Source organism: Hyaena hyaena, unplaced genomic scaffold (genome assembly GCF_003009895.1).
Source record: "Hyaena hyaena isolate Hyena2069 unplaced genomic scaffold, ASM300989v1 scaffold_113, whole genome shotgun sequence".
Lineage (NCBI taxonomy): Eukaryota > Metazoa > Chordata > Mammalia > Carnivora > Hyaenidae > Hyaena > Hyaena hyaena.
This window is the reverse complement of record NW_024080745.1, coordinates 199,195-212,790: the sequence shown is the minus strand read 5'-3', so window position 1 is coordinate 212,790 and position 13,596 is coordinate 199,195. Positions and strand designations below refer to the sequence as shown.

The window sequence follows — 13,596 nt, the reverse complement described above, 5'->3', positions numbered from 1 at the left end:
AGTGCCGACTCGGTGCCAGCCATTCTTTCAAGCGCCTACCCATCCATTAGCTCATTGAATCCTCACAACAAAGGGAGGAAATGCAGTGTGGCAGGATTGCTGTAAGGGTCCAAGGTCACACAGGCACAACAGGCGGAGCCAGGAAGTGAGCACGGCAGTGAGCCTCTGGGGCACGCCCTCTGGACCTCGAACCACGTTGCTAAAGCCTCCATCTGACGGGTGGCTTCCGCCTCCAAGCCCCTTCCTCCTGCTCTGCTCGTCACCTGGGATGTCATCTGACTTGTCCTTCCAGGGACCTCTATCTTTTCTTTGCCCCCAAGCCCCCCTCCAGCCCCACAGACCACCCCGGCGTTCCAGCTTCATGGACTCTTGGCTCTTCCAAACTCACACTGCAGGTCTGCTCATTACGGCGGAGCTTCCCAGCCGGAGGGAGAGGATTATACGGAACGATTACTTTACATTCTCCAATGGTCTCTACCCAGTGCCGCGTGTATTACATACTACAGTCCCAATCGACACGGACAGGGTGGCCGCCCCAGTCACTGGAGGAGTAAAATGATGATGATAACAGGTGACATCGAATGTTTACTTTATTCCAGACCATGAGCTAAGCTCTTCATGTATATTATTTCATTTTAACAGCAACCTTCTGAGATAGACATGGTCATCCCATTTCACAGGGAGAGAAGGGAGGGCCTGGGGCTAGTTACACAGTGAAGTCTTGGATCACGACAGGGACTGCGTGAGTCCCCAGGATGCTCTGATTCACCTCTTCCATCCACTTGTCCATACAGAGCAAATACAATTCTTCGCAGACTGCAATTAGCAATGATTGGACAAGTTACAAGATAGCAAGATGCTGAATTTTAAAATATATTTTTAAGTGTTTCCTTATTTTTGAGTGAGAGAGAGGGAGAGAGAGAGAGACTGAGCACGAGTGGAGGAGGGGCAGAGACAAAAGGAGACACAGAATCTGAAGCAGGCTCCAGGGTCTGAGCTGTCAGCACAGAGCCCCACGTGAGGCTCAAACTCATGAACCGCAAGATTGTGACCTGAGCTGAAGCCGGACGCTTAACTGACAGAGCCATCCAGGCCCCCCCAAAGAAGCTGAATTCTTAAAGGAAGCCGCTATTGACCTGCAAGAGTTAATTTTCCTTCAGAGAGAAGGTGTCTGTTCGTTGGTGACAAGATGTTTTCTGCCATGTGTTCTTTAAAAGTGTCTCAGACTAAACGAGGAGAGAAAATCACAGACGTATTGCTAGTGATTGAAAGAGAGCACATTCCAGGAACCGGGGCAACACATTCTGCCTAGGTTTGCAACATTTGGAAATGCTAGAAGACGGACCTGGGAATGGGCAAGAATGGAAAACCGCTCAGAAGGGCCACCCCGAAAATGTCTGATGATGTCAGACTTCCACATACAATGCCACGTGGATGAAGGCCTTGCTTCTTGTTCATAAAATTAGATTTATTATTCAAGTGGGCGGCGGGGGGCTTTCTATGACCCGTTCAACAACTTCCATCTACGTACCAAACTCCTGGGGAGGGCCAGGAGCCCTAACTGATCCTTTTTGTACCTCTGGGATGAAAAGCCTTTGGTCTCCATCCCAAAGTGGAGGCCACACTATAATCTCGTGTAGATGTCTACATTTTTGGTGATTGTCAGGCCACTTCACTTTTCCCTCAAGGTCCCCTGGAAAACAAGACACAATCAATATATTTTTAAACGCATGTGACATGAGAACATGACATTTAACCGAGATCCACAGTAATCATTTAGAGACGCTGCCTCCCCCTGTAGCCAAACCGTATCTTAGGTTCATTTAACATATTGCTTGTTTAAACATCTTAGGAAAACTCACTAATTTGAAATCATCCTCTTCAAGAGAAAAATGAGGCTTAACTAATTTAATTCAGGAAGTTGGAAGTGTATTGTGCATTTTTATTTCACTAGTAATAATGCCTTTCGTAGCTTTCTCTTAGTCCCTACACCGTATAGTCTTTAATTAGAGGGGGAGGATCCGACAAGCAAAGACAAACATACCTTTTTTGTACTAATCGTTAAAACCTACATTCACGTCATGATAAGGATGAATATTGCTTTTTGAGAAGAACTCATTTTCTCTTCTGAAGGTTTGTATTACTTTTCTCACATTTTAAAATAACATCTTACTTATTGAGGTTTTGAAATAGTTTTTGGAAATGTGGAGGGCAAGCCACAGACCCACAGAATCACATGGTGGGTGGGGTTCTTGAGAATTCTTCATCTTTAAGCTCACAGACTTACAGGAAGCCCACGGGAGTCTTTTCTCTCAATGATAAGGATCTATATTTTACTGAGAAATTTCCAGAAGAATTGCTGTTCCCTTTCTCACAAACCTATCAAAATGAATAATAATCTCCAAAATGGCTTTAAACGTTTTTAAAAAGTCTTGCTTTGAGTTTTTTGTCTGGTTCACTTAATAAGCTCAATTCTAGTTCCTACGGTCATTTTATAATTTGAACAAATAATTTAAAGAGAGGCAAGAAACTCCCAACTGAGGGGCGCCTGGGTGGCTTAGTCGGTTAAGCGTCCGACTTTCGCTTAGGTCATGATCTCGCGGTTCGCAGGTTCGAGCCCCGCGTCGGGCTCTGCGCTGACTGCCAGCTCAGAGCCTGGAGCCTGTTTCAGAGTCTGTGTCTCCCTCTCTCTCTGACCCTCCCCTGCTCACGCTGTCTCTCTCTCTCTCTCCTAGAAATAAATAATAATAATAATAATAATAATAATAATAATAAAAAGAAACTCCCAACTGAATGGTCATTTTACTTTGAAACTTGCAAAAAAAATTACTTCTGTACAGCTTCTAATCATCAATTTGAGTTGTTCCCTTTGGATGAATCCCAAGAAATCTTGGTTTAAGGGCATATATCATAGATTGCCTTATTTGAATTTAGTTATACAAAGCTCCACAAATAAACTGAAGTCGTCAGTGGGCTTCCTTAGTTCCAATTCCCATATTTCAGTTCGAGATTGCAGCTGGCATAAGCTTAGATTAGCTCTGGATTTCAGTGACCTAAAAAGGGAAAAAAAAAAAAGATGAATGGTAATTGATCCTCCGGAAAAGCTCCCCATGGTGTTTATCCCCATTTGCTTTGTGTGTGGGTTCAGCATGGATGTTAAAAACAAAGTGCCTTCAATCATCTGGGAAGTAGGTCTTTCCTGCCTGAACTCACTTTGGAACGCCTTGGAGACAGAGCCGCGTCCTGCACAAACTCGGTGTGAGAGTTCTCACCACGTCTGCCAGGATGTGAGTGGAGTCCATTGTTTTGTGTGTTTGATTTACAATGCCCTCCAACTCGAATCCATGTTTCCGAGAGCCATGACCTCAAGCCAATGGAATTGCCTTCTAGGATGGAGGCCTGAATGGTTCCCAGCAGCCGCAGGGCCTTGCATCCCTCTGAGCAAACTTACACTGGAGCTCGGGGTCATCTATCTCAGGGCCTCACTGATTGACCTCTCCTCCTTTTCCCTGATGGCATAGACCATGATTTTCTCCATGGAGTCTCTACTCCGTTTCCAGATATTCTTTGGCAACAAGTGGCACCGAGTCAGCCTGTGCAGCAGAGCCAGCAGCATCAGGTGGAGGCATCCTCACTGTTCATATTGCACACACCACTGCAGAAGCCAGACGCAGATATAGCAGATTATTGCTTCTCCGAGCAGGGCACTGAGAAGCCTGGACGGGGGAAACTCTTAGAGACTTTATTCAGCAATTACATGACATACCTGTGAGCTTACTGGAAACGTTTATAAGCCGTGGAGTAGACTTTGGTTTTGAAAATTCCGTATTAAACTGTCCTTAGCAAATATCTACCCACCAGTGCCAAATTCAGGGTTGGAAATATTCAGGGGTCCTGAATATGGTTAAGAAGTATTATTGAATATTCCTGACTGACTTGTCACTTTCCAGTTAAAGAAATGAAAGAATGCTGGTTCAGCTGTCTTGCCCTCCCAGTAACGGGGAACAAGGTGGCAGTCCTCAGCACTGCACGTGACACCACCCAATCCTCCTAAACAGGGGAAGTCGTCGAGATTTTGATGCAGCGGAAAACTGTGACATGTGTTAAGTGTCCCGGAGAATGCACAGTCCAGCAGCGGCAGTGGTAAGGGGTATTAATATACATGCTCCAGCTTTGTCTGCCCTTCTCACTTTAAGAGTTGAGTTTCACCCCTTGGTTTCTCCTTCTCGCTGCCCTTGGTGGAGATTTCTGGTTTCACCAGCTCTGCCCCCATTCTCATTGTGATGCACAGTTAGGAGAAGTGAAGATGCGTGTGGGGATAGAAGGGAAAGGAAGGAATTGTGTTCACCGGGTCAGTCCCTCAAGTCTCCTTGGTTGCTGAGATACAGGGCAATGAAGAGAAAATGAAAACAGAAGTCGAAGAGGCTAAGTTGACCTACATGACATAGAGCAGAGAGAGGAGAGCGGAGGGATAAAGACAATGTTCAATAGGGAGAGGCTGAGCCAAAAGGCAGTTGGAGGGAGTGCAGCACTGGGAAGATTTTAGTTAAGTACCGCTCTGGGCTATACACTCAATTTCCATAAAAGATATTTGAGAAACATAAGGAAACGTGAGATTAGCCCTTCCATTTGTCTCATCTGCTGGACTGTTTTTTTGAATGTGACACTGTCTTGCATGGAGGGACCCTGGCTTTTGATGACATGTGACGAATGGAGCCCAGTGTTTGGCTGCTATGCACACAGGTGCATCAAAAAGCACTGTTAGTACTATTAGTGTGTTCTTTCCCTCTTCTCTTTTCCCACCTGAGTTGAGCTGTTAAAGGGTCCTACTCTTAACTAAATATCTTTCTTGGGGCACCTGGGTGGCTCAGTCGGTTGAGCATCCAACTCTTGATTTCAGCTCAGGTCATGATCTTATGGTTTGTGAGATTGAGCCCCACATCAGGCTCTGAGCTGACAGTGCAGAATCTTCTTGGGGTTCTTTCTCTCTCTGCCCCCCTCTCTCTGCCCTTCCCTGCTTGTGCTCTCTCTCCCCAAATAAATAAACATTAAAACTTTTAAAAATATTTTATTGCCTCTTTTCCACTTTTCTGCTCAGTCCAGGCCCAGGTTAAATCCTTTGTCTCGTGACCCTGGCATTCCAGGGCCAGCCTCAGGTGGGTCACGGCACACTGTAGAGGTTCTCCCTGCTTCCCCAAAGATAGCCACATCCATCTTTATGCCCAGATGTCAGCCCTTGCATTCTGGAAATCTGGATACAACTGGCTCAATGGCCCAGGGAAGCCCAGAGCCCTTCTGTAGATATTGAGAAACTCACTGAGAGACCCTGAGATTCCAATGATTTTCTCTGCCCCTGGACTCCTGTTTGCACCCATACTTCTTTCTTGAACAGCATGGGCCAAATGCCAAGCCAAGGCCATTGGTTGGTTTCCCATGTTGGTTTCCACTGTGAACCCCCTCCTGCCAAACATTTTACAAAATATGTATTTATTTTACTGAAGATTTTAGGTTGGGCAAGGGGTCGAATACACAGTGTACAGCCCTCTGGCATTTTTCTGGTTCCATTCTCTTCTCTGAAAAGAGAGCTCTCTGTCTCTCTTACCCCTTATCTTTGCCATCTTTCTCTCTCAACCTCTTGCTTAGCATATGGTACCTGTCTTTCAGAGTTTGACCTCATCCCTGGGGTTCTCATCCGGCCACACGAGTAGCTTTACCAAAGCATTTCTTCTGAAAACACTCAGGGCTCATTCCTCACAGGAATTCTGCCAGACTCAGTCTTTTCCACTTCCCTGCATACCGACGGCAGGTCGTGAAAGCGAGCACTCGGGCACATGGTGGATGGAGTTCCAGGAGCCAGGCTTCAAGATTTGCCGAGGGATCCCCTTCCTTTCTCTGCACCTCAGATTCCTCCCTTGGAAAATAGCAGAAGGGACTAGATCACCTGCAAGTTCTCATCCGGCTCAAAATGGCTGTGATTCTCATCAAGGTTAAGAGGGATGGAGAAGGACGCAGGAACTGCTGGTGTGGAGAGGCTGGGGGTGGAAACGGTGGGAAGAAGAGGTGTGGGGGAGGGGTCCCTCGTCTGTGGGCTTGGTGGCTGATTTCCATGCCACAGGGGACAGCTCTGGCGGCCGGCACCCCCTGGTATGCCGGGTAAATGTAAAAACACCCAGTCTCCCCCACAAAACAATCAGACAAGAAGCATCAGTGGTAAATAATTTAGACAAAGATCCAGGCAGGTAATCGGAAGCTTCTAGAGTTTTGAAAGGCCTCAGAAGAGAGAATAAAGATATTTGACAATTCTAAAAGTAGCTATAAGTTTCTCTTTCATCTCCCCTATTGCCTTTATTTTTCAGGTGCTTTAGGGAAGAAGAGAACATCTGTATCAAGAAAGAGTGGACATAAAAGGGCTTTTCAATGGATGGATCTAGATCAATAGATCTGCTTTTGTTTTATAATAAGTATTCAGTGTGTTTAGGGGATCAGTGAAAGGCATCCAGGGCCCTAAACCAAACATTCTTCTCCTAAATCTGTCTTGGTGGACATAGTGTGGGGCCCCGCAGCTGACATTTGTGGAACCTTGAGAAATATACGTAAGCTCCCTCACTCTCATCTGTGAAATGTGGATAATGAGAATGACGATCTCGTCAGCTTGGGGAGGGGTTTTGATGAGAAAATCTATACAAAGTGCCCAGAACAGTGTCTGGCATTTCTCGAACACTTGGTCTATGGTAGGTAGAGGTCTTAACCGTTGTTTAGTTGAACCACACGAAAAGACCTAGTATAAAGTTCCCAGTCTCCTTCTCTGTCTCATCTTAACTGTCTAGGAAAGAGAAGGGAGCATTCTACTGCCATAAGTGTTTGCCATCACAATGTACAGACACTCATAGAGCCCAGCCCCATGTGGGAGGGGGGTAAATTCACCCCAATGCATTCAGAGCCCAATTCCAAACAGCCTGCAGCATGACACAAATTTCAGTTCTCCAGCCATGTTGTTTATTTGTTTGTTTTATTCTTTTTTTTTGAGAGAGAAAGGATGCAAGGGAGCCAAGGGCAGAGAGAGGGAGAGACAGAAGCACGACTCGTGTTTTACCTGAAGTGAGGCTGCTGTTCACCCAAAGTGGGGCTCGTGCTCACCTGAAGTGGGGCTCAAACTTACCTGATGGGGAACTCAAGCTCACAACCCGTGAGATCATGACCCGAGCTGAAGTCAGACACTTAACTGACTGAGCCACCCAGAAACCCCAACCACACTGCTTACATCAGAGCATAGAAAGAGAATAAATGTCAGCTTCAGACAGGACTGAGTTGGAATCCTGACTGCCTCTTCCCTGAATAACTGTATCTTCCAGCAAGTTGCCTAATTTGTCTAAACTCCTGAAAAATGAGAATAATATCAGATCTCACAGGGGTACTGTATAGACAAAGAGATCATAAATGACTAGTATGCAACACAGTGCCTGGCCACCTTTATCATTTTTACTTATTATTACATTATTATTATTATTGTTTATTATAATTATTACATATTATGAGCATTTTATGATGATGATGATGATGATTTTTTTAATGTTTTATTTATTTCTGAGAGAGAGAGAGAGAGACAGCATGAGTAGGGGAGGGTCAGAGAGAGGAGACACAGAATCTGAAATAGGCTTCAGGCTCTGAGCTGGCTGTCAGCACAGAGCTCAACACGGGGCTCAAACCCACAAACTGCGAGATTATGACCTGAGCCTAACCGACTGAGCCACCCAGGTGCCCCTATGATTATTATTTTTACTGTATATCTTAGTAATATTATGATTAACTATCTGTGATGATGCTTTTGCTCTGTACCACGGGGTGAGGATGGACAGATGTACCTTCCCTTCTTCAAGAGCCTCTACTTGACTCCTCGGTTTTGTTTTGTGATGCTAACAGCTCCCCAGCAATGGGAAATTTACCTGAGGAGTTGGAAATAGTTCTGGTGAAAAGATCTTTGGATGGTTTTTTGCCTGAAGCCCTTTATCCAGGTTCCTTTTTTGCCACCTGCTGGCCACGTGACCTTATAAAGTCACATAATCTTTCTTAGCCTCAGGGACGAATGGGGACCATGTAATCAACTTAATAGTTTTGTGCTAAAGATTAAAAGTAACGTCTGACAAAGTGCCTGGTAAAGCATGATGCAATGTAAGAGTATTGTATGTTACTGTTACAACATTGCACCCCTTACTTTTCTCGAACTATCTTTGGATGCTATATTTCACATATAAATGTAAACCAATTAATATGGGATTCCACAGTTGTTTGAAAGCAGTGGCTGAGCTTTGTTAAGTCAATCTCTGTCCTAGCTTGGAAGAGAGGGAAATAGACCTGGACTCTCCCCAGTTTGGGGCTCTGGCTAGGAGTCTAATCCATCAACTTCCAGGGAAAACTTTTGCAATAGGATTATTCATACATTTGGAATGAAATGAGCTTTCAGTTTGAGTAGCAAATTAAATACTGAAAGGCTGACGCTACAGAAATGGAGCCAAGTCTCTTCCCAAAGACCATTCCTCTTGGGCCATTCAACACCCAGGCTTTCCAGCTCATCTGGGCCATGGCAAAGGTGCATCACTTCACAGCGACATTTTTGGGCACGATGGTGGCCTTGCCTTCCATGCTTCTGAGGTGACACCCTGGCAGGGGCTTCTTGCAGCTGTGGGGAAGAGCTGGTTTTCTGGAAAAGCTTGGACCAGTTTCTCTGGATCACACAGAAGGGCTCTAGCATGAAACTGAAAAGCTACAGCTCAGACAAAAGAAATATTAAAGGGAAGACGGGTGTGTGTCAATGGAGCTAGAGAAGTCAAGGAACATTCCTTCCAGGTTTGCTTATTAGCAAATACTTAAGTCCCCCAGCAGAAATTCCTTGCTCTGACCCTTCGGGACCCATGGCCACCATGTTGTACAAGCCCAGGGGCAACATTCCTGCCGTGCTCCATGAGGTGACCTAGGGGCCGCCATTCATGTAGACCATGATGTAAATGGTCCTCCAGGCTTTTGTTCAATAAGACTTTCCTGGAACCAAATCGTACAAAAGCCAAACTTCTGGTCACAAACAAAGCCTCATTTTTTGTTCTATTTTCTCTTTACAATGTACCAATTTCCTCCACAAACAAACCAAGGAAGAAATAATACATTTTTAAGCCCTACCCAAATTTCAGGAAAGATGAGGGGCATCTGAGTGGCTCAGTTGGTTAAGCCTCCAACTTAGGCTCAGGTCATAATCTCATGGTTCGTGGGTTCGAGCCCTGCATCGGGCTCTGTGCTGACAGCTAGCTCAGAGTCTGGAGCCTGCTTTGGATTCTGTGTCTCCCTCTCTGACCCTCCCCTGCTCATGCTGCCTCTCTCTCTCTCAGAAATAAATTTTAAAAAAACATTAAAAAATTTCAGGAAAGATGATATAATGTTTCCAGATATGCGCCATTTAAAATTCCTAAGTGTGCAGTGGACCATGTATTTGGGGAAAGCAGATTTAAAATGTATTGCTGAGCATTTATTTTTCTTCTTTCCCATTTAATTGGGGTGTAATAATTCCCATTACCTGTTATGTCCAAAGAGTCTTAGGGAAAAAAATAAAAGAAAATGGTACTCTACTCTTAAATACATTCCGAAGCCATCTCTTTGCCCCAGGCTCTCAAGATAAAAGGCAGTGACTAAGTAGTTCGGGCAGAAAGTCTGGTTGCTCTCACAGAGGCTGCCTCGGAAACACTGCAGGATGAGAAGCTGAAGGAGGCTCACAATCAAGGAAAGCATGGACTTTCTCTCCAACTGTACCATTGATTAGAACAGGGAAAACTGGAAAGTCACCGTTATCAAGCAGGAGCTGTGACTGTGTGGATAGAAACAGGTCATCTTCATGATAAACACTTTTCAAATAGAAATGGTATTCTCATAATAAACACTTAACTCCTCGATAAACCAACTCCCCCATTCTCCACATACTTAAAGAAAATTCTACTTAGGGGGCACCTGGGTGGCTCAGTTGGTTAAGTGTCTGGTTTCAGCTCAGGTCATGATCTCACTGTTCGTGGGTTCGAGTCCCATGTTGCCAGAGTCCTGCTCCAGCCGGTCCAGGGGTCCCTGAAGGATGGACAGTGTCAGTGAGAGAGGAATGAGAGAGCCCTGAGATTCTTTCTGTTCACCAGGCAGGCATCTCTGCACTGATGGAGTCTCAGCTTTATTTATGGTTAAGTGTATGGGGAACAGCACAGAAGTGGCATTTGCCTTAGACAATGATTTCTGATGACAAATTCTTTGATATGTAAAAATTTTCCAGAGCAGAGATTTGTAGAAGACTCATGCATAACCTTTATCAGTAGTGATTGAGGTAGGTGATTTAAATGCTTATCATATGGGGAAGGAAGGTATCTTTAGCGTTCAAACACAAGACAATGTTTTTAGCATAGCAAAGGCAAAAGTTAGTTCTTTGTGAGCAGCGGTCAATAGCCTGTTTGCTTAAGGGGAAGTATAAGAAAAACAGTATCCTCAGGAAACACAATGTCTGCTCCCATAATCACAAAAGAAGTTCCCACAATAAGTTCCTTCACAAGGTGCACTCAGCATACCAGGGCCAGAATAAGGGGACAAGTCACTCCCAATACCAATCAACAAGGTGCCTCGGGGGTTGGTGCTTAAGCAAAAACAGTTGAGTGGGAGTGGGTATCAGTCATCATCTGACAGTAGGAGACCTTGCAAACCTGCCTTAACCTCACAAGGAGTTTTCTCAACTAGTGAGTTCAGAATGGCTCCCAACACCATGGTGGGCTCTGTGCTGACAGCTCAGCCTGGAGCCTGCTTTGAATTCTGTCTCCTTCTCTCTCTACCCCTCCCCTGCTTGTGATCTCTCTCTCTCTCTCTCTCAAAATTAAACATTAAAAAAATTTTTTAAAAAAGAAAATTCTACTTAGGACATCTTTTTTTATGTTTATTTTTGAGAAAGAGAGAGGGAGGGAAGGAGGCAGGGAGAGAGAGGGAATGAGTGGGAGAGGAATGGGGGGGGGACAGAAGATCTGAAGTGCTGACAGCAGTGAGCCTAATGTGGGGCTTGCACTAATGAACCGTGATATCTGTCAAAAGTTTAACCAACTAAGCCACCCAGGTGCCTCTCCCTAGAATATCTTAATTTAATTCACCCTTTGCTTCTGGTTATGCCTCGTTGAGGCCAACATACCCTGTGTAGTTTCTGATCACAATCACCTTTGATTTCAGTGCTCACGCGGGTTGATTAGTTAAGCTGGTGTTAGTAGTAAGTGATTAAAGCAGCAACATTTTACCCTTCATCTGAGAGTCCTCAAAAATATCCATCAACTTAATTTCCCTGCTGGCTTCTAAAAATACAGCATTACATTTGGAGGGGCCTCTAATGTACTGGGCTTAGTACTTCTCTCCCTTTGTCTTCATTGCTCTTGTTTAATGTCTGAAATCTGCTCTAAAGGCTCCATCGGTTAAGTGTCTGACTCAGGTCGTGATCTCAGGTCGTGTGATAGTTTGAGCCCCACATTGGGCTCTCTGCTCTCAACACAGAGCTTGCCTCGGATCCTCTGTCCCTGTATCTCTCTGCCCCTCCCCCATTTGTGCTCACTCTCTCAAAAATGAACATTAAAAAAAAGACTTCACATTTGTAAACCATCTCAAATTTGTTTTAGAATAAGGCAGACGTCCAGTTCATACGTATATGTTCATATATACAAGGGTCAAACAGGGCACACCATGCAACGTTCCACTGGCTGAGCAAATTGTTTCTTTGGAACGACAGTCACTCTTTCCTTGTTGTTAATGCTTCAGGCACTCTCTTCAGGGTTCCACAGTGCCTACTATGTTGCTAAACCTCTGTGCTCCTTGATAGACTTATTTATTCAAATAATGAGTAATGAGTCCTACTAAGGGATTTCAATAGTGTGAGAAAGTGGTGAAGCAAGAAGGAAGATATATGTGCTTCTGATAACATTACCGCTCTGGTGAGCAGAGAAAGCTGACCCAGCGTAAAAAGCCACTAAAGGAAGTGGCGGTGGTAAAGACATTGATAACAAAAAACCAGAAAACGTTTTTGTTATAGGACCTAGGCAGACTATGGGGAGAAAGGTCACATTTCGGCTTCTGCAAGAAGCAATTTGAAAGACTATGGTGGGAGTTTATTTTCGAGTAGGGCGCTTTGATGTCTGGGCAGGAAATAGAGAGCAGGTCTTCTCAGAGGGCACTGAGATGCTTGAGAACCGCCGTTGCCCAGAGGCTGTCATTAAGACCATATTAGCTCTGAAGAGGGGGCAAGATGGCGGAGAAGTAAGGAGCTCCGTACTTGCACTCGCACCCATACATCACACGGAAAAGATCTGAAGCCATTGGAAACCTTACAAAACCTGAGAGATTGTGAGAAAAAGGACTCAGAATCCACTGAGAGAGCCTTCTAATGTGAGTGCGAACTGGGGAAGATAAAATCGGGCCGGGATCAGAGACTCCAGGGTGGGAGGCAATCCCCCTCTACCCTCTATGGAGAGTGAGAGGGGGAAAGGAGAGAGTCCGAAACAGAAAAACCTCCGCTCGGGGGGGAAAATCCTCTGCTCGGGACATAGAAAGACCGTACTTGCCAAATACGTGCACACCAGGTCCCCTCGTGCCAACTGGTCCCAGGAGGGGGCTGAGCGCACAGACTGCTGCTTTGTGCTGCTCCTGGCGGCTGGACTTCAGAGCAGCGGCGCGCCTGCTGCCATTGTAGCTCCCGGGCGGCTGGGGCCCCTGAAAGAGCCGCGCGGACACCGGGCGTCCGTGCTCCTGGCGGGCTGGGGCTCCAGAGGGAAGGCAAAGTGCTAAAAACTGGGAAATTTGCCTGAGTTCGTGTTTCGGGTGACGAGCCATAGAGGGACCTGGTTTTCCTCACTCCAGCGGGCTCAGCGCACCCAGCAGGCAAGCCCCTGTGCATGCTCGCCAGCCCGACCCAGAGAAGGAAGCAGCGATTCGGACTCCACCCCCAGAGCTCTGCAGGGGGCCTGGAATTGCCCCGAGGGGGTGACTGGGAATCTGTGTCTAAGGCAATTTCAGCGGGGCGCTCAGACTGGGATTTGGAGATTGGGACTGGCCTGGGTTGAAGAGTGCAACCAACTTTGGCTGCGCCCCTGGTACAGGGAGTTTACACGCCCAAAAAAGCGAGGTGCAGCGCTTGGTTCAAGAAGGGACTGGAGCACCGTCACTCTCCTCCCCAAAACCGCCAAGGCAGAGGTCCCGCCTGAGGCACTGGATCATGCCACGCCCATCCCTGCCTGAGAGGTGCCCTCCTCCCTTTTTTTTTTCTTTTTTTCTTCTTCTTTCTCTTTTCTCTCTTTTCCCCCAGAACACTGACCTGACTAACTCTGGTCGCTGGCTTGCTTAAACAATCACAACGACTCCATTCTGTAGATGTAAATTCTACACCTACCGACATTTTCATCTCTTTCTCTCAGGAGTAATTAGACTATATAGTTTCTCTGGATAATTCCAGCATCCTTCTCTCACCTATCCAACCATATTCTACCCTTTACCTCTTTGAAAAAAGCTTCTTATCCCTTCTGCCTGTTCATTCTATTTCCAATTTTGCCTCATCCC

General features: G+C 45.8%; 1 protein-coding gene across 1 annotated transcript in view; it reads right to left on the bottom strand.

Annotated features, from left to right (window-relative positions):
* Window positions 1-13,596, bottom strand: part of PLEKHG7 (pleckstrin homology and RhoGEF domain containing G7) — a 63,732-nt gene that overhangs the window by 13,861 nt on the left and 36,275 nt on the right. Inside the window, 4 exon segments of the mRNA XM_039236621.1 lie at window positions 1,137-1,220; window positions 1,532-1,693; window positions 3,487-3,655; window positions 9,616-9,727. Coding sequence (XP_039092552.1) covers window positions 1,137-1,220; window positions 1,532-1,693; window positions 3,487-3,655; window positions 9,616-9,727 — 527 coding nt within the window.